This window comes from Nomia melanderi, chromosome 3, assembly GCF_051020985.1.
Source record: "Nomia melanderi isolate GNS246 chromosome 3, iyNomMela1, whole genome shotgun sequence".
Classification (NCBI taxonomy): Eukaryota; Metazoa; Arthropoda; class Insecta; order Hymenoptera; family Halictidae; genus Nomia; species Nomia melanderi.
Window position 1 is genome coordinate 3,748,184 of NC_135001.1, and position 23,900 is coordinate 3,772,083.

The 23,900-nt window shown below is 44.1% G+C and overlaps 1 protein-coding gene across 6 annotated transcripts in view; it reads left to right on the forward strand.

The window, feature by feature from the left end:
* The window catches only part of LOC116432445 (neurotrimin), a 249,747-nt gene that overhangs the window by 110,348 nt on the left and 115,499 nt on the right, over nucleotides 1-23,900 (forward strand). For 4 of the 6 annotated variants that reach the window (XM_031989376.2, XM_031989395.2, XM_031989403.2 and 1 more), the window contains exon 1: nucleotides 12,811-12,974. The exons of 1 other annotated variant lie outside the window; for it this stretch is intronic. In XM_031989376.2, coding sequence (XP_031845236.1) covers nucleotides 12,896-12,974 — 79 coding nt within the window. In that variant the 5' untranslated portion in view covers nucleotides 12,811-12,895. Of the gene's footprint in view, nucleotides 1-615; nucleotides 970-12,810; nucleotides 12,975-23,900 lie in introns of those variants that run through there. One more of the 6 variants, XM_031989414.2, reaches the window with a different exon arrangement.

A 23,900-nucleotide genomic window follows, 5' to 3' on the forward strand; every position in this document is an offset into this window, starting at 1 on the left:
CAATGTTAATCCGTCGAAAGATCCTGACGTTATCAGGCGAATAAAATATCAGCCGGCATTCCTACCGGTGTTTAGCCGAACTGAGCGGCGCGTCGGATGAACAGTCAACGAGGAGACCCGCGTACAATTCGCTGCCGATCGCGGGCAAAAGCATTCCGTTAACGGACTCGGTCCGTTTATTCGTTACTCGATTAAAATTGCGTTCTGCGCGGACGGGCGCGCAGCCGGGACTGCAAATGTAATTTGATTTGCCCGACGTTGCGTAGTCCCTTTGGACGCTGGCAAAACGCAAAGAACGTTTGGCGCTCCTAAGAGATCCGAAGCGTTACTGGGGAAATCAGGTGTGACGTGTGCGCTGCCCGTCGCAAATCTCCTGACCGATTCATTTGGGACGCTAGCTCTGAAAGCGTCAGCTTGGAAAAGCAATTATTTCCGTTTAAGCTACCCGGCGTCGTCCGCGATCCCTCGAACCTGCGCGCCGTGGATACGTTCGTGCGTCAGCGTGAACGCAGCTCTGGAGCCAAGCCGAAGGTCAATTTGTCTCGAAGTAGACATCGAAGCCTCGCGTCGGTATAATATGCTGCATCGAACTGTGCTCGCCGCAGTGATGTTACGGCTCCCAGAGTTCCCGGCCTGTAAAACTCGAAGAGACACTGATTCATGGGCAGATGCTTGTGTATAGGGTGCGTCACTTGGAACGGAGCTCTTAATACTGGGCTCATGGACGTATATTGTGCAGTTTATTATATTGTTCCTGGAAAAATTAATGCTTGAGATGTATATTGCGTGGACGGACAATACAATTTCGATAATACGACGATTTTGAGGGTCCACTGACACTTGCGGGGAATCATTTCTGTAATAGCCTTCTGAAACGATTCACCTGTGGAATAATTTCTTACAGTTTTGCGATAGGCGTGAATATCTCGCGCTTGATTCTTTGCACTACGTTGTCAGCGACATTGTAAGGTAAGTTGATTTACACCGTTTTTAATCAAACGTAATTTTAAAATGTACGTGTTCTTTTTAATGACAAAGCAAGAGCTTCAATCTTTCACAGAGGCGCGCTTGCAGCATTGTAAATACTCCTGAAATAGCTAACTCACAATAAAAATGACAGCAAAGGGTTAACCCTTTGCAGTCGGAAGTTTTTGTACTAGAAATACTTGAACATTTTCTAATGAAATAAAGATGATATTTTGCGAAACTAACTCGAACAGAAATCACGCGTACATGGAGTAACAAAGTTATTTCATTTCTACATTTCTCAAATTGATGCATTATACGAGGTATAATATTAAATATCAAATTTTATATTTTTACTATATGAAATCAAGTGGTGAGTAAGAGTCACGCCTCGAGTGCGAAGGGTTAATATTTCAATTCTAAATCCTTTCTTTCTAAATCCTAACCAATCGACCAGTTATTCAAATGATCCGTTCGAAATGGTTCACCGTGTATCGCGTATGGGTCAACACTGACCGGTGACGGATACACACCATTCAAACCGTTTCGCGCAAGGTACGTCGCCTAATTACACGTTCTTACGAAACTCGTTTGTCAAAGGTGCGCATATGCGCTGCTTCCCATCGGCCTTCCTCCATTTACGAGGAATTAATTGAAGGGTCCCGTGCGGGACAAGCTCGCCTTGATTAAAGATTTTCGGTCAGTTTGCGCCTCTAATTAGCTTCCGCCTGCAAAAGCTGCATTTGATTGAAATTGTATGACTGATGAGTCGCGTCGAACAGCGTTGATGACGAAGTGGGGGCCGGACTCGCTGTGAACAGTAATTCGTGATTATTGAACCGTGCTGTGTTGTCCATCGGCGGGATTCACTTTTCATGGCTCGGCGACAGATGAACGTCCGCTCAGAATTTCATGTGGATGTCATATCGATGAAACCAAATTCGCTCGCCACTCTTTATTCGTGTCACGGGAGATTTGGATCATTTAATTACGGTCGACGGTTTCTGCGTGACTCGGCAAGAAGTACACTCGTTTTATTCTTTTCATATCTTTTTTTTTTTATTACCATCGAGGCAACAACCGCATGATCATAACGAAAGAATATCTTGTAATTCTCCTTTATCGAAATTCGAATTTACGTAGAGTTTAGTTCATAAGCGAACGTGTTCTTTCATAGAAAGCTGACAGGAATTCGTTAATCCTGTAAATACGATAATCGTTGAAATTTCTTTTTTCGGTGCTCGAGCGAGGTTAATAACGTTGCATTTCGATCTTCCCGTTGCACTTGACAAGTGTACAAAGTCAGATAAAATATTCACGCATGAGTAATTCTACAGAATCCGAACAAAGCTATTTGTTTTCTCAGAAAGGCGGCTTTGTGTAGAACCAATTTATTCCGCGCAACGAGATCGCGTTACGTCGGATTACAAATTTCGATTCACCCTGTATAAATAGGTTCCGATTGAATGCGAAACATTTACCGGCCGAATATCTTCGGTCAGTGGAACGTGTAATTGGTTTTGAATGTTGGGAGCGTATCAAACGTTCGACGAAACGTGCGCTCTGTCCTGTTTGTGATTAACATATGCAATGCGTTGAAATTCGCTTAAACATCGTGGATAACGACGGACACTTTAACCGTCGGTAAGTAATTCGAGTGACGCAAACAACAACGAACCCGGTAACTGCTCCCGCAACGTGTCGTCGAACCGTTTCGAAGAACGGCACGAAGAGTTGCTTGAAACTTCACAATCCTTAAACGGATTTTTCGAATGCGAATTCGACAGCGATTCGTAATCGGTAATTCATTGAAACTTCAAACCTCCTGGGATATTTTAGTTACATCGGATATTAATCTGCAGAAAATTGAAGGGAATAATTAGTTCGGGCTGCGCGAAAAATTATTCATCTTTAATCGAAGTGTTAAAATGCATGAATCGCGTTTCGGCGATAAATTGTTTATCAATGAATAATTGCTGGAATATTGCGGGCTTTAATTGTCGCTGCAAAAATGTACATCGGATGATTTATAATCAACCATAAAAGTTTCATCTGCGCACAAATATTCAAATCGGTTATTCCAGTCGACCCGTTATTCCTCTTCAACACTATTCTAATAATTACTTTCCCACGTATGTTCCTAGATTATCATCTACTATTTCATCAAACCCATGGTCGATGAATTTCGACGCTTAACCTGAAAACATCAAATTACAAACTCTACCAAAAAAAAAAAACATCACAAAAACATCCCTCGGGAGAAATGCTAATAAAGCAAACTCATTTCCCAAACAAACTGCCGCGACCGAGACGCAAGCCGCCAGAAATCACGAAACCCCCGGAAATCGCTGGTCGACGACTGATACCAAACAAGAAACCATAAACCGTGTCACAAATGACGTGCATATTCAGTTCCCGGTGGCCTCTACTTACGCCAGCAAACGAGGGGGTGAAACTTTTATCGTCGCCGGTACACGGGGAATCCCGCCCCACCCCGGCGCACTCCAGTTAACAAACTGTTCAGCGGGACTGATTGAATGAAATGTTTTCGAAAATTTTCTGCGTGGCTGGTCATTCAGCGCGCGAGCATCAAAACTCTTCATTATAAACTCGGGGAACGAACTGGAATTTCGCGAGCCCTTAAACGGCCGCGATCCCCGCGGGGCCGGTGACGCGGCCATTCGCGTCGGTCAGGGGTTGCGGGGTCACAAGGGGGAGAGCGGGACGTAAAGTTTCCGGGCTCGTTACACGGTTCGCCGTGCGGCGTGTGTCGTCGCGCGCGGAACGAGCGATTCATGATCGACATCCTCTTACGAGGTAAGTTTTACGATGCAATCAGAACCATTGGCAACGGTGTAACGACTCGATATCGCACTGCGGCTTCCCGTGGGCTCGCGTTATACGCCGACGTTATGTGTGCCGTCTCGTTGTAACTCGTTCGCGGCGCCGGTTAAGGCCTCGCCCGGCAACCTGGGCCCGCGCTAACGCGGCCTCTAACTAGGGGATGGGTACGCAACGTTGAACGCGACAGGACACTCCGCGCGTGCGATAGGTTAAACAACACCGGGCCACGGTTATTAACGAAGTTCCTCAAGTTTTCTCGTTTGCGACGGTCTTTAGCTTCACGCCGGGCCACATTAGAGCGTGTTAAGCGTGGATAACAAAGCCTCGCGTACCACGGCGTGAATAAAGCGGCGGCCCCGGCCAGCTTTCTTTTGTCGGCACCGAACAGCTCGCGACTGTGGGGAGCAGCGCCGCGTCAGCCGCCCAGCTTTCGGTTGCCTCTTTTAGCGAAAATCGAATTACGCGCCTTTCGCCGGCACCCCGCCGCCCGGAAATGAGCTTCCAGTTCTTGGCGGAATGAACGTTTTCTGAGAGTTTCGACGTCTCGCCTCGCCAAGGCTACTACCGGCGCTGCAACGTCTTGCTCTCGCCTCGTCCTCCTTGTCCTTACGGTTTTCCGCTGGTTTTTTTCCTCTCTTTCACGGCCGATTCAAAGGAACGAGGGTCTTATTGCCTTCCTCAGCGGTGATTATTGTGCTTCGGATTCAGGGGACTCGGTGATAGATTTATTCAATTGCTTTCTCAATTTTTATTGTTTGTTTGTTGCGTTGGGTTGCCTATGGTATTTAATAGTCGACGTTACTGTTCGTAATGGATGACTAGTATGTGGTTAATTTGATTTAGGTACGAGCATCTTTGGTTAACTTTAACCGGACAGTTACGTGAATTTTAACTTATTTCGTAATTCTTGTAAATTTATAGCAATCAGGCGATAGGTTATAGAAATCAATTTCAGGGAAATTAATTTTTACAATTTTCGAGCGTGAAATATTTCTATTGAGATGCTATCGTAAAACGATCTTTTATGTAACGGAACGCAGAAAATATTTCGCAATTTTAACGAACACGGGGGTTAACACCTTACGGATTACTGCATTCGTTTCCTGCCGCACGCGAGCAGAAAAGAAACAGAAGCTTCCGGGCCGGTCGTTAGCATGCACCATTCAGAGTACTGCACGCAGCTGCGAAGTCGCAAAATTTTAACGCGTTCCACCATCATTCAATAAAGAGACGTTCACGGCGGAATGTACGGGGGCGGAATTAGAATTTGCAATAACCGGCTTTAATGGTAATTAAAATTTCGCCGTCATTACGGCCGAGCACGGGAATGTAACATAATCGCAAATCGTTAACTTTCGAATTAACATAAAGTAATATCCGCGCGCGAGCTGTCCCTCTCTCTCTCTCTCTCTCTCTCTCTCTCTCTCTCTCTCTCTCTCTCTCTCTCTCTCTCTCTCTCTCTCTCTCTCTCTCTTCCTCGGCGTTCCACACAAACAAGCGCACACGCGAGAGCGCATTCTCGTGCGCAAACCTCTGTAAACTTTGATAATCCGGCGTACGTGCGGACGAAAATTTTCGAACAATAAACATTCATATTCCGAGCGATTTTTACGGGGCGCCCGTTGTATTTGTCGATACGATGAAACAGTTCTCATTAACAAGCGAGGAGCTCGTTAAAGCGGAGAGCAATTTATTTGTCATGCGCGATCACTTCAATATCCGAATGGATTCGACGCGATGAACATTTATAGAGGTGGCGGAGAAGTATACAAAAACCTGCCGTGAACACGCGAGCAACCGACACCGCCGCCAATCCCGTCCCTATTATTTCCTGCGTATATTCAATGACGAAAAATATGGGAAACGCGAGTTAAAGGCATCCTTTTGATCTAACCGTCGTTCGACGGCAAATGGGAATCTGTTAAACTTTTATGATCTCGCATTAACGAACAAAGTTCAGCCACGGATTAATCTTTGCGGTAATGAAAGTACAGTAGAGGCAAGTTTTTAGGCTGGCCGACTTACGGCGGAGCGCTGCGATCTTTGGCGGTTGAAATTTTGCGAAAAAGAATGGTGCCCTGGAACTGATCCGAGCAATATGAGTATTGTCCGTTGCAGCGAACCTGGCACTCTCGTCTGAGTGGTCAGACTCGAAGGCGCACGTCTTTCCCATACGAATGTTCGGTTCTAGTATATGATTGGCTGAGGCGCTCACACACATTAACCGATTCACCACGCAAAAAGAGGGGAGAGCTGTTTCAGGACGTTAAAATTGGATTTCTCACAGCGACTGTATCCGCCCCTATGACGTGCGGGTGCCAGGTTCCCAGCAATTGACGGTGTATGCTCGTTTATTGGGAAAAGTTTGTTGGTGCCTTTCGAAGCTGGAAATGTATATTGCATAATTTTTAGTGTAGTAATAGTAGAATACGATATTATTATTAGAATATCTTGGCGTATGATTGACACTTGAATAACGGATGCAGCATTTCTACAATGTTTCCTTGCAATTTTTTCTTAAAACATCACATCCTTGAAATTGGTAAATTACTTCCGCTCGTGCAGCTGGAAATTGAACGGCCGATCGCGTTGGTGTTAAGGTAGCGACATATGTTATTTCGCTATTTCGAAATACAATGGTGTGCTATCTGATCATTTAGCTTCGGTGAGTTACGTAATATTGTTTGGTCAAATATGTACCCAAATTCTGTATCATCAGTGTAATGCTGTTTCGACCAATTTCATTTAATGAATGAAATGTTATGAACTCATTGATAATAAAATGTTGCGACAGGGATCGGAATTCGTCCAATTAGCGACCTCGATATTATTAAATTGCATAAGAACAAAGAAAATATATATAGAATCATGCAACAGTATGAAGTAAAATGGAATTCAAATGAACATTTGAATTCTTTAAATATTTCCAGTACTTCCGAAATTATGTTGCTCGCATATAAAACCTCTCGGGAGGCACAGAACAACCGTTTCCGCGTTAATTCTGTTTTTAAGCATACAAGTCGACTTGCGGACTTTTGAATAAATTCAAATTTCAGTTGTGACACGTGCGAGGCAAGCGTGAATGGTTACTTTGGGTGGTAGGAATGATTGTCGCTGTTTGATAGAGGTTGCCTAACGTTGAGACCGGATTATATACGTTTCAGCTAAGGTGGAAGAGTTTCGTGTGACTTTCGCGCGAGTTTCGAGTGGATTTCGAGCGAGCGCGATACGGAGAATGCACGTTCTCGGTCTTGCAAGAACGAGGGTTTCGAGGTTGGGGAGTATACCGTGGCTGAAAATCCTTCTAAGGATAAGATTGCACGGTCCAGTGTCTAGGGAATCATCAACGTTAGTTGGTAACACAGTGTCGTTAACTGTAACTCGTTGTTGCGTGTTGTATCCTTATATTATTACATTCAATTTGTTTACTAACTTGACTCAGTCTGTATTAAATCAACCATTTCGTTAACTTTCTCCATTCAACACTGCAGAGTCTACAGTGTAGATAATTGAGAAACTGATTAAAGTGAAGAATTAAATAGAAACTACGCAACTTTGCAAACAACCTTAATGTACAGTCGCATAATAAATGCAAATGAAATGAGAAATATTTGCACTCGGAAGGTGACTCTCGGTCACCACTTGATTTGACGCAGTGAAACTATAAAATCTGTTATTTAATGTTGAACTTTGTATAATACCTCGATACGTGAAATATTGGAATAAAATATCTTCGTTCCTCAATGTACTTGTGATCTCCCTTCGTCTCGTAAAAAAATGTTAAATATTTCTAGTGGGAAGCATCCGAGTACAAAGGGTTAAAACAGTTTGTTGTTCAAATACATTATTACTAATGTATAGTAATAAGAGAAATGAATGAAAGTCGAAATATAAATTGAAAGTGTAAAGGAAGCTAATTATTTGCACGAAACTTCACTTCGATAATATTCCATCCTTCCACGAATCATAACAGTGCATTCAGACAGGGTTGGATTGCATACGATTGCGAGTGTAACGATTGCATACGGTGTTGTAACGTCTAACGTGGAAACAAATTATCTCTTCGGTGTACACTTGGAGATACGGGACGCACATTACACGCGTAATTCCGTCGATATTTCATGTCGATGCGCAATAAAACGACTTTCCATTAACTATCGTGTCATGCACCTCGGGCTGCCAGAACGATTAGGCGAAGGATACAGCGCTCGATCGATGGGACGCGGCTATATTTCCGTAACGTTTGCCGCCGCGAGATGTATCAATGAATTATGGATACGCTGGGCACAGCTTTATTTCCCATGGTGCGTCCTCCTAACGCCTTTTAATTCGCGCTTAAGATATTTAACGCGTTTGCTGTTATCGAAACAGGTGAAAGTAGAGCTTTGCTTGAAAATAGGACGTGAAATACGTTGAGAAGGAAAGTTCGGTGTCGATAATTCATGTTTAAAAATTTATTCGAACGGTTTCGCTCTGCACGATGAGAAAATTGGATCGTGTTTTTCATTAATATCCGATTGCTACAAAGGTAATGATCGTTATGTCGAGTAAGTGAATTTACTCTGTTTTTTTAACACTTTACCTAGTCGAGTATGCAACGTTTTTTAATTTTTACGATTCTGTGCTATTGTTCCGTGGAATGTTAACTTGTTCGGTAACTTTGAACAGGAATGAATTTTAATTTGATTAAAAATCGACGTGGTTGTCTGGCTGATTCAATACGACGTAATGAATTGGATTGTTACCGAATGTAATTACTGGTGGCGAGATGTATATCATGTAGCAATAACGGATGTTACATAAATTTGATTTTGTGAGAGCGATAATGAGATCTATTTTCAGTGCCTAAATGTAACATGCGTAATGTGTGACAACATACATCCCGTTGCAATGGAATTCCATTTAACTGACAATTACCTACACTGAGAAGACGCTTCGAATTTACTTGAGTATATTTTCTTTGCGTCTGAAATGAAACGTTGCAAAGCTTGATTAAATTTTCCTTCGTATTACGTTATATTTAACATCAAAGTCTTGTAAATAGATTGGAGATTGTACGCATTTATGACACACGCGGTTATAAGAATGATATTAAGGTTGCGAAGATTTTGAAAGTAAGGTCTTATTCAATCTTTTCTTCACTTTTAAAGTATAAATCTGTAGAAAAATTCACTATCCAATTAGGAAATGTTTCTTTCAGCTACAGTACACGTGAAAAATTAAATATTCTCTAAAGTTTAATTAACGATGAGAAGAAATTACTTGTCTACCATTCAAAAATCGATTAATTTACAAAGCACCAATTCCAGGGCTTTCTTCGTCGCGCGTTTCTTAAAAATTAAAGCTATTGTTCACGTAGCAACTTCGTGAACCGTTAAATAATTCGCGCTTGTAACTCGGACTACATGAATGTCCAATCTCCCTCATTAATTATTTCCGCGTTAGGTTAAATAAACTCCACGATCTCTGGAGAATGTGCATCGCGGTAACGACGTCGGTTAATTACAAAGAATGTGCAATTTTGCTATTGTGTTAAAAGTTTTGGGAACGTTATCCCGGAAATTTCTTGGGAATAATGAAAATCGCGGCTGCTACGAAATCCATTGGCAAGGATTTCGTTTGATCAATAGGAAAAGCTAATTTCATTTAGTGAGAGGCGCCGCATGCGCGCGCGCGTTCTCATTGGCCGCGGAAATGTTTAATGTATGGCGTGTTTCTATCTGAAATTCTGAAGCGGCACGCTGAATTTAGATCCACGGTAGATCTTAAAATGGCTGTACCTAAGATAACGGTTTCCTCGAGGAGCACTTTTTTCCCCCTCTAATGTGAAACGTTATCTCGCGGGCTTCTATTACAGCATTGGAATAGCACTATGAATTCCAGCACGCGCGGCCCGCGTAAACTTCAACGCGTATTTCCTGGTAATCGCGACTGAAAGATGTGTTAAATTCGTGAACAGCGAGAAAAACGCTGATACCTGCTGATATATTTTTATCAGGTGAACACTGCGCACCTTAAAGCATACATTGAAACGGCGGGTAATCGATGTCCTCCGAGTTTAATGAGGAATAATATACAATATATTTTATCTTAATATTTATCTAGCTACCACATTATTAGAGATATTCGCAGATGTACATCGAAACGTTTCTATCTATAGAAAAATATTTTATTCCAGATCCCTTATACCGAGAAACACGTCCCCAAACATCACCTTTAACGTTCCCTCGTAATGTCAAACCGCCGAAGCAAGTCCGTATTCATAAAAACAATCTTCGCTAAGATCTTCTCAATCACCAGCGAGTTAATTAAGTCCTTCTCATCGGCATAGATCAACAGAGTAACGTTAAACAACTCGCGTCATACACGAACCTTCACTGAACCGAACACTAATAACGAAACGTATGTGCGCTCGAATTCCCCTTCTTCATCGAATAGAAAAACAGTCATCAGCGAGGCAAAAGAAGCAAGACGGAACCTGCCGAACGGCCAATGGAACGGTCACAGGAACGCGTACACCTTCCTCTGCAATCGCATAGCCGGTCCGTAGCCGCGCTAGCATAGAGCCGGTACACCGTAATCCGAGACCGTAGCTCGCCACGGAGCGGATTCGTTTGGAACGATAGAAAACTCACCTTTAAACTCGAGCCCGGGTGGCGAACAGTGGCGGGAGGGCGAGGCGATGCCAGGGGAGTGGAAGTCATCCGAAAAAGGTTTCGGGAAGAGTTTAAGCGTTTCACGTCTTTCGGTAGTGTGGCATGCGAAGTAGTGCAAGTCATAAACCCAACCCCTACCTCGCGCTGCCCCTCCTTTCGCCACCCTTCGCACGGGCTGTGCCAGTATTCGTAACAGACATTATAGTACCTACGTACATCGCACTATTTCGAAGAATGACTTTAAGTGCGAGTGTACCAAAAGTTTCGCGAGGGTGTCCTCGTAAACCGGTAAGAGATGGCTTCAAGGTGACGGCAGGAAGCGAAACGTGTTCCTAACTCCACTGTGCCCCCCTTTTTCTCTCCCTCTTCCTCTCGTTTTCTCTTTCTACGCTTTTCCTTGGCCTTTCCTCGTGCTTCTCTTTCTTTCTTGTTTCTACTCTATTTCTCTCTCTCTTTTTCTTTCGTTATCGCTCTCTCTTTCCCTTTTTCTCTCTTCTGTTTTCATCTTTCTCTGTCTACTTCTTGCTGTCTTTCTCTTTATCTGTAGGTATCGCTGTCCTTTTCTCTCTATCTCGGAGTGTTAACTTTCTCCCCTCGCTTGCTTTCATTGGCGAGGTAAAGTCGACGAGATTTCCACCACACGGCCATGTTCGTTTCCGCGCGTGAGACGATGGAGCCTCCACGCTCCCTTATTGACAGTATTTAAGAAGGGATATTGCTCCTTGGTTTAATACAGGCATCTCTGACAGTGAAGGAGTAGTATTTGAAATTTATTCGGTATGCTTGGATGATGTTAATTAGGGGTAGACTGAAAAATGATTGGAGTTAGTTGTAGTTTGTGTTTATTTGTTGCAAGGGTACTGTGATTTTGTGTTTGATTTCAATTTTTGAGTATTTTTAGAAGATTTAGGTTTGGGGTTTTTTGAATTGTGTGTGTTTGTATGTACTGGGAAGTGAATAATATAAATTAGTGAATGGAGTGGTGATTGGCAATAAATGATTAAATTGTTAATATATTTAGTGACAATTAATTATACATTTTCATTTCCTTAAGTGTCAAAGTGGAAATATTGTCAGCTGCATCAGTTACAGTAGATGCTGTGTATGTCTGACCATTGCTTGATATTTCTACTTTCTGCGAAATACCGAGTTCTATACTTCCATTGTAATAAAGTTCAATCATTTCATATTTCCTTCTAAATGTAATATTCCTTTTTCTCTATGATGAACACGGCATATTATATTTCGTTTCTTTTTTTATGGAGCTTATTAAAGTATGAATTCTCTTTATTTACATGTAGTCCACGTATCACGCAGTAGCAGATTAAGAGAAGTTTATACCTTTCCAAATATTCTCCGTCCGTTAGAAGCTGATCTCGGTCGATAGGAACCCCTGATTACAGATATCGATCAGTAGTCCATTAAAGCACTCCCTGTACCTACCTCAGTGCCGTGAATCTGAATCACAAACCTAATCTAACCATCGGACAAGAAAAAGTGGATAGTCTTTTTCACCGATCGACCAAAAAGTGATTCCAGGCTATTTTTATACTGCATAAATCGAGCAACCTTACTAAAATTGTACGATTTATTTTTAAGGACAAAGGTGCACGAATGTTGACCGACACCAACATATAAAATACACCTGTCGCACGAATGAAAGTATCAGATCTGCAATTGATATTCATGAACCACGTTCAATAATACCAGAATGTCATAACTTACATTAACCTCCAATCATACAGTATCCAGTTAACCTGAAAAAGTTCAAAACATAAACAAAATTTCCATATTCGAACCACAAACACCAACATCCCCTGAAATTCGCTCACAAACCCAATAATTTCGATCATTCACTTGGACCTTTATCAAACGACCAAACACGAGGAGAAGAAAAAAAAATGCTAAGAAAAAGAAGGGAACCGGACACGTAAATGGCAAAGTGTCATCAAAGCAAACTGCACGTCGAAACGTCTGGCTGGTCGAAAGGCGAGTCGGCTCCTTTTGGTCGTCTATCAGTCCTAAGGGGGACTTTCGCGGTTGGATTCCTTGGAGCGGCGGCAGAACCTATGTCTACGTGTGTTTTTCGCTATCCTGGGAACGTGTCTTTCGTATGAGGAAGGCGGGTCCTGTGGTTCGCGATGGCGGAGGGCACGTGAACCCGGACGGGCGCATGCGAACCAACCCTAAAGCTCACGGCAATCGAGAAAGGATGCTTCTCTCCCTCCCTCTCTGTCTCCCTCTCCGTTCCGCCGAGCCGCCGTCTTTCTCCCGCCAGGCGGGCGACCGCCACAACCATCCCCGTTCTCACCCTCGCGTTTCAGTCTCGTCTCCGGCGAGCCGGGTAACCCGCTTGTGTGCCAGTCCGCACCGAGATTCCGGCGCGTATCGTGCTTGATCGTCGCGGCGTTCACGCCGAGCCTAGATGGATGTCGCTGAACCGCGTACCCGTGTCAACGATTTACGTCGTCGCGCAGCTGCTCCTCGCCCGTGCGGCCCTCGTGGAAGGTCAGTGATAAGAAAAGCTCCCTCGAACCGCCGACGGAAACACCGCCAACCCCCGTATCATCCGGATAGGCCCAAAGTGAACACGTGTGAAGCTGGTCGGCTCGATCTCTAGATCGTGTAGTTGTTCCTTAAAGCAACGCGATCACCGATGTGCCAACTGTTTCAATCGAGAGTCCCGAATCCTCTTGAACCTGAACACTTTTCAACCAACCTCGCAACTTCACGAGCAACGTTTTGATCCCGTGAGCCGTGGAATTGAATCTAGGACGTCAGCTCTCGGGTCGCAGTCACGACACCCCAGTGGATGCATCGTGATCGCGTTTCCAATTTTATTGTTCCGTCGCTGGCGTTTGTGTAGATGGGAAGGGGTGTGATCGTCGCCGCGTTTTCTAGCCGTGAACGACTCCTTGGGCGTCTAGTTGCATGCGGGATATTTTTGCACGGTTCCGATATCGGAGCCGTGTTCCAGACATTCACGCTTTCGATGACGCGACGCGACGCCGCGCGATCTAGGCTGAGTGAAAATGCACTACGAGTGGATGAAGTTCATCCCGATGAAGATCGTCTGCGCACGCTTTCCTTTCTTTTTCTTTTCTCTTCGAGCGTCGACGCTGCTACCAACGTATCGAACTTGTATCTTATGTAGACAACGGTGTCTCGTTTGGGGGAGGAAAGATTTAACCGCTTGGCTCGGGAAAGTTTTACGTGACTGGAATTGTTGGATTAAATGAGAGCTCGAGTACAATAGAATGGTCGATAGATTAATATATTTGCTGTTAATATTTTATTCAGCTGTTCATTTTGTTATTGTATTCTACATATCAAATTCTGGATCTGAATGCAATGTTTCTAATTTATGAAATATTGGTAAAGTGTTAGAAGAACTATTGTTCTTTCTACTCGGAATTGTCGCAACTGTTGGTAGCGGGTACATTGAATTCCTAGCCATGTGGTTGACGCGTTCACCGACAAAGTAGTATTCATACAAATTCCACAATTGAATTTCAAACCTCTTGTATGCCATTAAACCAATTTTATTCAGTGTATTATTAAAAAATACACAAATCTATACTTTACAAACCATAGAATCTATCACCATTTGAATTAACTTTCATCACGAAGTATCTTAAGCCACATAAAAAAAGATCCCAACCCTAACAAACGAAGTCTCCACGAATCCATTTGATTTCAAATGCTACCGCAACCCGACGCAATAATCGTCCGAAAATGTCAATTCCCATTCAACAGCGAATCCTCTATAGCGAATCCTCTATTGCGAATCTGAATGTCAGAATTCATCGAATCCCCGGAAACGCGTTTCATACGCCTCCGACGTGAGCCAAAGGATTTAATCGAGCGCGAGCATTAAAAGGGAAACACCGGTCGGAAGACGTTCATTGGGGTTCGATTTATTGGGTAACGATCGCGCGTAAACGGTTCGGGAAATATCATTTCCTCGTTAGGACTAGTTAGTTTGCGGGCTGTGTTATCTGGCATCGGATCCTGCGCGAAGTTCGCTGTTATCCCGGACGCGAGTGCCAGCCCGGATATCTCATTTCGTGTTCCGGGGGCCTCGATTTCTCTCGTCGACGTGCGATTATCCCTCGATATCGCGGTACATTATTTACCCGACCTCCCTCCCTTCTTCCGTGGCTCCGTCCCAGACCATTCACGGTCAGCCATAAAAACGTCGAATTTCCGGGAAGGCGAGAAACCGTGGAACGGGCCAGGAAACTTTTGTCCGCTTCCAGAGGTTCGGGGGCGCTGTGCTCTTGCCCTCCGACAATAAGGAATGGCGGGCCCGGCCGGGCGACTGCTTGCGAAGCTTTCCGCCCTTTTTCATCCGAGCCGTTTCTCTCTGTCCTCCTTCTAGCCTTTCTACTTCATTCGGAATAAAATACTTCACTGATAGACCGGAAATCTGTTCGCGCCCGATGCCAAAAAATCCTTGGCACCATAACGATGCTCATTCGACGCGGGGTCGACGGATGCTATAGCGTGCTGTGCGAGGATGCTGCAAAATGATTTAGAACTTTCACGGCAGATACCGAGCGTACTTGCTAAATGGAGAGGGAGAGTTAACGATTTTTCGTTTTGAAATGAATAATTGCCACGTATCTAATATTCGATAAAAATAATACCCTTTCGCTATTTCTTTTTTGGAGCGTGGATTTTGTGTTCCCTCCAAATTTTCACGTTTCACGTGTTCGTATTAGAGAATTCAGTGTTTTCTCTTCGAAATTACTTTCCTCGTGTTTTTTTACTCGATGCAATATTATTCTTACCACGCTAGGGAAATATTGTACCAATTCTTTGTTACTATTCGCTTGTCGTTGCCTCGTCGAATTCTAATAATAAAACACTCCTTCCTTATGACCTGTCTGTACAAAGTGCGACGAAGATAGATGGTCCATTGTTTCGTCGCGCTGGTACGTCGGAAGCGAATAAGTAACGCGTTTCAACGAAAAGTTGATTACGACTTCGAAAATATTAATTTTTAGACCGAAGTTTGTCGAAACTTTTTCCCTCCGTTCGGCCGGCTCTGCCTACCCTTAAAGTTTCGAGTCCCGTTTTTAATCACCCTGTATTTCCGCGGGGATCGTCTCATTTGTCTACTTGTTGGATCCCGATGGCAGCTGACACTTTTCATTCGCGTGATAGTGATAAACGATTGCTCCAAGTGATTTATAGAAATTGTTCTTGCAACTCAGTTTGTGTGTTTCATTATGGATACGGATTGAAATGTGGCGAGGGGCTCGCGGGGGTGGATTTGATCGCCGGAGGTATTCATTAAGTGGAAAGTTGGCGAGATCAGTCTGTCGAATCCTGGTAATAAGTCGTCCAGGCAGGAGTTCTTCCGACAGGTCCGATCGAGGATTCATAAGTTCATAGATTCCTAAGTTTATTAAGTACTTGCGAGAGGAAGTTCACTCGGACGGGAACTTTCTGTCGCCTAATCTGTTAGTTACAAGCCGGGTCAATTATAAATATTCGTGCTCCGAACGATTATAATGGATTCAGGTCGATGGCAGCGTTTTTAGTTTTAAATCTTGGAATGTCTGAATTATTCCTTGATACTTCCTTTTCATTCTCAGAGTTACTTGTGAAGCGAAGAAGATTTTAGAACATGAAATAAGAAAAATATAAGATTACAGTTTAAGGACAATATTTTTCACGATATTGTACATTAAGCAAGATTAATTGTAGAAGTTTTATTTAGCACAGAGGTTATAAATAAAACTATTATCTTCGTAAGGGTACATTCGTTAAATAAACACGGGCAGTAACGTCGGTTCATAAATAGTACGGAAAGTTGTTTAATAAGGATTTGAATGGTGAGAAACTTGCAGGTGTAAAGACAGATCCGGATTGAGTGAAGCAGTGGTTCTCAACTGGGAAGGGGATATTGTTGTACCGCATGCTAATGACTGTTTTAGTATTTCTTTTAGGAAGAGACGTATTATTCAAAAACAACGTCTTCTGCAAATTATTTATTTGAAATATTAATACTGAAATATTAATAATATTATATTAATACCATTGTACACGTTATTGTATTCCTAGAAAAATAGTTGCTCGTTGATATAGCTCTTGGAAATTGGAATTTGGAAAAGAAATTAGGACACTTAAACTCTTGATAATATTATTCCTGTCAAATATTATTTGATGGGAGCAACACATTCCAAGTATCCTAGAAAAACCTTGGCGTAAATGAGGCTTGTGACGAAATTTCTTTGAATTGAATGCTACGCACTTCGAATCACTATCGCTGTGAATTGGTCCATCGTGATTGAGTCATTCGAATTGATGCACAGCATTGTTTGCGGGGCTCCATTGTACGCAGAGCGTATAGCACGGGGGCGGTCATTAATATACAGCTACCAAAAGACGTCATCGAGCACCGAAAATCGGGCGAACGATCTCTTGTGCACAGAATATTGATTAACCAGCTACTAAAAACTCCTACACGTTTCGTTTACAATCATGTAGACATTATAACGAATTAATAAAAGATTTCTCCTGCGAAGTGACATGTTTCCTTGAGCAAACTATTTATTCATTGAACATCCGACAAATTAATTCTTTGCATTAGTCGCTTATCAATATTTATAAAATATTCTATCGAATGTAACGAAATTGTTTTGAAACACTTACCGAAATAGCTAACTCGACGTCTACCATACTTCCCTAAAAATTCATCGTAAAAAATCGTTTGTACTTTCACTGAAAAACTCCGAAGAACGTGTCATTGCGCTATCATACAAAGTTCGACGTTTCCAGGTTTTTTCACAACGCAGAAAACTCATAACGTATTCACCAGTGCAAGTACAATATGTATATTATCCGCAGTGTCAAAGAAAATTTAAATATTGGAGAATAGCAATTCGTGGGGGTCGCTCTCTTGAATAATGAATAATTAACTTTGAATAACGTTACAATGAATCGTACGTAGACACTGATACCAAGAACATTTTTGCACGATTCGTTTTCCGATCGTGTCACTTGGCGCGCGGCCTCAGGAATTTCTCTCGATTGGAACAGTGAAGTGCGCGGTACCGGAATGAAAAAGGGATATTTGTAATTCACTTTACATCAATTACGTTTATATTCAATCTGGTTTATCGTTTAGACCGCTGATTTAATGCATCACGCGTAGCCCGTATATTAAAGTCCCCTTTTAACGATTTCATTTGATACCGTTCCGCATATTGGATCCTCCAGCCATAGTATAGATGTTCCTTTGACTTGTTTCATTTTGTAATATGCAACTGCTCCGCGATGAATATAAAACGCGATCGGCGTGTAATACGAAACACTTCGTGACAGTCTATAATTAAAATGTCGTGACGCTACCTACGTTTGTTCTTCTATTGGCAATTACCAGCGAATACGAAATTTTCTGTTTCGCAACGGCTCGATTTTTATTTGCACGACGATTAATGGGAATAATATTCAAATATCCAGATACCTCGATGAATTGGTTCATTACTGCAATTATTACACTGTATCAAGTCACGTGATTCAAATTCAATTCCTCCTAACAATCAGATCTTTTCCAATTCAACGTTTCCTCTCGAACAAGAGCATCGCTGCAACGGAACAAATATAACTGAAATATCCGAACAAAACCATTAATCCAATTCAGTCCTTAAAATCCCGAACGGAGAAAAAACCAATCTCCCCGTTCCGACAGTTCCCCCGGAACAGCTCCAACTTTCCAAGACAATTCGATCAATCGGACCGAATTTCTCTCCGTTACTTCCGGAACGTTCTTCCTCTGAACGATCGCGTGCAAAGTAAAAAGGACAACAACGTGCACGAGAAAGGCTCGCATAGCGCACCGTACGAAATTGTTGCGTCACACAAGATCCTTCGGGTCCCGGTCGCGCCATCAATTGGGTACACTCCGCACGCTCGCCCCGGCTAAATTAGAAATTTAACTTGCGGGCCAGTGGAAAGGTAGGGCGAAGCGGAGAGAGGAGGGTTCCATTTTAGCGCAAAACAATGAAGTTTTCGCGGAGGAACGCACCGGCGCAAAACCGACCGACAACGAGACTTCCATTTTATTCCCACTAGTGCTGTTCCGTGTTTATCTAATTGTATGGCCCTATCTCAGTTGCCCGGAAGTTCCGTTGAACTGCTCCCGGCAACGCTGGTCGCTACACGCAACACCATCCAGCCCTCTCATCCGCCGAGCTGCCTGAAGACGTTAAGTTCCGCGCGAAGTGGAAACGGATTCTTGACAGTTCGAACTTAAATGGCAGCCGACGGGGTCCCGGGTCGGGATACGACCGGTATAATTAAACGACTCGCGACCGGAACAGTGGCCTTCCATTATTATGGGGTTACTCGGTTTTTATTTCGGCCTCGTGCCGTGGACAAATGCAACGTATCGAACTTCCGTCCCGGCTAATTTATGGCGATGGGATTAGGGGAGTGAAACGAGGGGGATGGCGGAGGGGCGAGACCGGAAAATGGCAATTCTGCAGTGCGGATAACTACCCGGCGTGTCCTCTCTCCCTCTCTTCTTCGCCGACCGAATCCGGCCAACGAGTTCAGACGCTTAAGAGGCGAGCGTCTCTCGTGGCCATCGTGAAATATCACTGCTAAGAGAAAGAAACGACGCGCCTCCGTCCCCTGCGGGGGTTGACAAAAACAGGGGTAATAAAACTCGGTGAACAGGCCGGCGCACCTTCGAACCGGTGAGAATACGTTCAGCCGATTACCCCTTGCGGTAATGTTCACGTGCACGGCCGAGCCCCGAGGTCTCTACGGGCCGGCCCTGTTTTATCGGGGTGCTTATTTCTTTATTTGCCCCACACGGTTGTACCGCCTTTGAAATCGGTACGATCGCCGTCCGGTATGACTGGACGGTAATTAGAAACGAGCGTTGAAATTATTGAGCTGGGATATTGGTTTCGCTGGTTCTCTTATAAGCCGAGGATATTGGTGTCCGCGGTTTTTTAGACAGTGTTTCCGTAATTGCGAGACGTTCAGTTTATGTGAAAAAGCGGGAACAGAATTGCTTCGTGTGACGCTACGTTGCCATTTTCTTGATGACTCGGAGTCGTTGAATTTGAATAGATCGAGGAATTGTAAAGTTTCATTAGAAGATGAAGGATATTTAGAGTTTTCGAGTGTACGCGACGTAAGCACTGAGGATCAGTTGATTAAAGCTTTCATCTCGGCCTTGTTCTAGCAGGCTACCCAGGTTCCCATGCAAATAAATAAATTTCCGGGCGCTTGTTCGCACGGTTGGTCAATTAAAAATGCACACGCGTTGGTCTCTCGTCGAAACTATTAACGGCCGTCGGTCATGGCTGCGCCTTAAATTCGCGTTTAATCGACGCCCGGCCGATCGTTGCGCAATTTGGGTCTAATCGTTCGTAAATTGCGTATCGACCGGTTGTGATCGATACACCTATTATTCAGGCGGCGGCAGTCTTTCTTCCAGGCCGCGGAATTGCGATCGACAGAGGGGGCAGCCCTTTCGGTGCACGATCGTTGACCCGTCACGATCTTTCGCTTCGGGGCTGAACTTTGCGCGCCGGTCGGCTACTTGATAAACGATTAAAGGACGACTTCTATTGCGTCATCAACGATAATTGGAGATCGGGCCCGCGATCCTGCCGGGCTCGAGGTTCGTTTGATGTGGCCGGGCCAAGCCGGTATCGAGTCCTCTACGTTTCCTCTCTTAGCCGGTGATCACTCGACGATGACGCTGGAAGATTTGGATTTCAGGGAGCGCATTTAGTCGCGCGTGTAATCGATCGATCCGCTAAAATCCTCCATCCCCGGCGGATGTTGCGGTTATCTGGAGGGTCGTTGTGAAACTTCAGGAGCTGGCTTGTCTTCTTGGTTACCTCGGCCCCCGACAATTGCGGGTTGATCGTATAAGCTGCTACGGTCTTATCGCGTGAAGCGGAGATTCCGATCTCGAGTTTAACACTTTCCTGGAGGCACTTTGAAGCGCCACTTCTGTTAAAATGTTCCTGCGAATGGAAGATACTTGGACTTTAATGCTATTTAGTTTGATGTTTAAATCTAACTATTGCACTCGACATCGCTCGAAACTGTTTTAGACATCTTTCCCGATGAATCGGGTAGTTAAACATTTGACTCGGCGTCCAGTCATGTCAGTTTATTCACCTGTTGATTATGATCGGAGCAATGTTTCAAGAAGTAAATTTCAACATTGCGAGCAAATAATATCTCAGCTAAGAAACTCGTTTGCTAATCACACTTATATCATTCATAAACAGATGCCACGAAACATTTATATTTTTGCGACTACTTCAACGCAATCCAATTTAAACTGCGGCACATTCCAGACTTGTACAAGTATTTCTTCCAATACGTAAATTTATAATTCATTCGAATTACTATTCAACCGTTAACTCTTCGTTAATGAAAAGTGTCTCCTTTTCGTACTCTCGCTCATGTTTTATTCAGTATTGCTTCCCGCAAGATCGAAACGGATAAATAAACAAATATTCAGTTGCATGCTAAAAATCGAGATCACCGAAGTTACTCCAGAAATAGGGAGTGCACGTGATAAATAGCAATGCAGTGGCAAGGGGATCGGCGCGAAGAGATGGCTGCGGGGTTCCGTTAGCGAGCCCGTGATACGGAGCACAGTGATGGATAAGTCGCTGCATGAATCAGGGAGGCGTGACTCTAAGACAGTAGCGTATGCGAATGATTTGCTGGTGATGATTGAGGGCAGGCACCGCCACTGCCGGCACGAGGGAGCGTACAACGCGCGAAGGTGAATGGGAGCGAGATCGCGGCGCGAAGGCTGTGGCAACATTGTTGAAGGGTGCTTCGTACGTGTGAACCGAGTTGCACGTTAAGGGCGCGAGATGTCCGCGTATTCGAGCAGGTAAACTTATATACGTCTCGCATGAGATTCCGACGAAGCTCGACTGCACTTCAAATGCATGTGAAACTGTCAGCGAAAGGTGTTGCGAATAGCGAAGGGGGTTACGGGGTATGAAGCGTATATGAAGTGAAATCAAAATTTATTATGAGCCCACTAAGAGCCGTCTTCGGCTGCGAGGAAACTGTCGACGTCGCGATATTCGGATGATTAACGGCTGTGGATCTTCATGCAAATTTACACTTTTATAGCGAGGGATCGCGAGGCAAAGATTGCGCAAGTTTTTATTTCTCGCGTTGAGCGCCTCTTTAAATTCGAATGATTCTTCCTTCGCGAGTAAAGAACTTTCTGTTAGGCGATAAAGGTTAACTGTGCAATACGTGCTTCAACTAAACTACTTAGCTGATGCTTATAATGTTATTCGAGCGTGAATGACAGAAGAGAATATGAAATCCGATGAAACCGGTTTAGCTTTCTTTCAAGATTTTCGAAAATGAACATAGCTATAAGTCAGACTCCAGAAATTCATAAATATGGATGTCTGAAGCTTATGTGAGTGGCGTGTTTACTATAATGTGGATTCAATGAAAAATGAATAATAATGACCAAGGCAACGAAAAACGGTTCCGACAGAGCTAATCTTGACAACTTGCTGTACAATCTAGACGCACGTACACATGCATATAAGATCGTTTCTCACATTATTGGTAAATTTCGTAGTCTGGATTAGTGCAATACACTGGTTCGGTAACTGAGGAGGCAGTGTATCTTAAGGTTGCAATAACAACGACATTATTAACCCAGCTAGTCTCCCCTAAGTCATAGGAGGCGCGGTACGGAGTCTCCTTTACTACCTACGTTAACTCCCGCGTTAACAATTTAAACTACTGGCGAAGTTCTTGCGGACACATTGTAGCCCATTGAAATCCTTAGGTATACCTCAGCAGCGGTTGGTGAACCAGGCTACATAGCTTCTAAAAGTCCCTGGACTATGGGTTCCATGAACGTATCCGTGTACCATTATCGTGCATTAGTCCTGTGAATCTTGGTATTCCTTACGATCGTATACTTTTTTACGTCCCAATTTCATATCTCTTTCGTTTCAAACGCAATCCAATAATCTGTTAAAAACATATCTCCTAGTTATTTCATATTAAGTCACGCGCAATTAATCCTTATCGCTGATTTACGGATCATTGTTCCGTGACATTCACTATTCCATTGAGCTCGTGGTACACAATGGCACATAAAACCTCGTTCAGTACCATTAATCGTTCAATGCAATAATTCACCATTGCATCAAGCTCATAAATAAAATTCAACAAAATTAAGCTTAAACCAACTAAACCAACTAAACAGCAACTGTAAGATCACTACAGAAATTGAACATTGATAACAAAGACAATATTCGTATTCGACTAAAAAGCAAAAGGACAATAACGCTGCTCGAATTCAATTCGAACTTCCATAAACTCGACGCAACGCTATTAGCCAAGCTTTTAATCCCTACGAGCAGCCTTTCCAAGGTCAACATCCCCAACACTCTCCACGCGTGTGCCATCATCGCCGTCCCCAGCCCTCACGACCCTCGCTGAAATTTCCATCGCGAAACAGTGGCTCCCGAAGTATCCCCGAAGATCAAGCACCCTAGCCGTCCCGAGAACGGCTTCAATGGAGTCAAGATGGCCATTCACAGCGGCCGGGAGGCCTATGCGCCGCAACGCGTTCTCAACGAGAGAACATTGTCGTCGCGCACCCCTGAAACATCGCGACCGCACAGCGCTGTAACTGCTCTTAAGCTAACACTGTTATTCCACGCGGAGCGGCCGGTGGATGGTAGGAGGGTAGGGATGGTAGCCGGTGCCAGATTGCGCTAATTAATGCTAATTGCCCGAACTAATAAATAACTGCATGAATAAACATATTCGCGGGGGTGTGCTGTGGCTGGAGGCAGGGAAGGAAAGAGGTTAATAGAGGAAGCCGAAGAGACGATGGGACTAAAAGGGTCGCGGAGGGGTCAGGCAGGGGGGCACGGCACGTGTGCGCGTACGCCATCAAGCGTGGAAACGCGCGAGCGGACGCCGCGCCACGGTACACGCTAAAATATTCATCGATTTCGGTTGCGGCAATTACGCTCTACAAAACGAAGCCGTCCTCATGTGTATCCCCGGCCACGCTGGAAATTTATCTGTACGAATGAGTGCGCCACGCCGCGCGTACTCTGCGGGGAGCCGGCTCGCTCCGTTTGTTACCGCTCCCGCGGAAGTGCGAGCACCGACGGAAAAAAAACCGCGGAAAATAGACAAAAAGCCGGAACAAAAAATCCTAGGCGCGGGAGAGCGTCCGACCGTTCTCGTATTTGTACGAGAAACGCGGTAATATTCTGGCGACGAAGGGAACGCGCCCCGCTAAGCGGATTCCATGAGTGCGACGCGGGTTCCGTGACTGCCGCGATAAGAAGGTGATTACCGTGGTTATCGATATGCTGGAAATTGCAAGGGGACGTGCGGGTTGGACATGTTTCTCGGAATGCCAGGGCAGCCTTC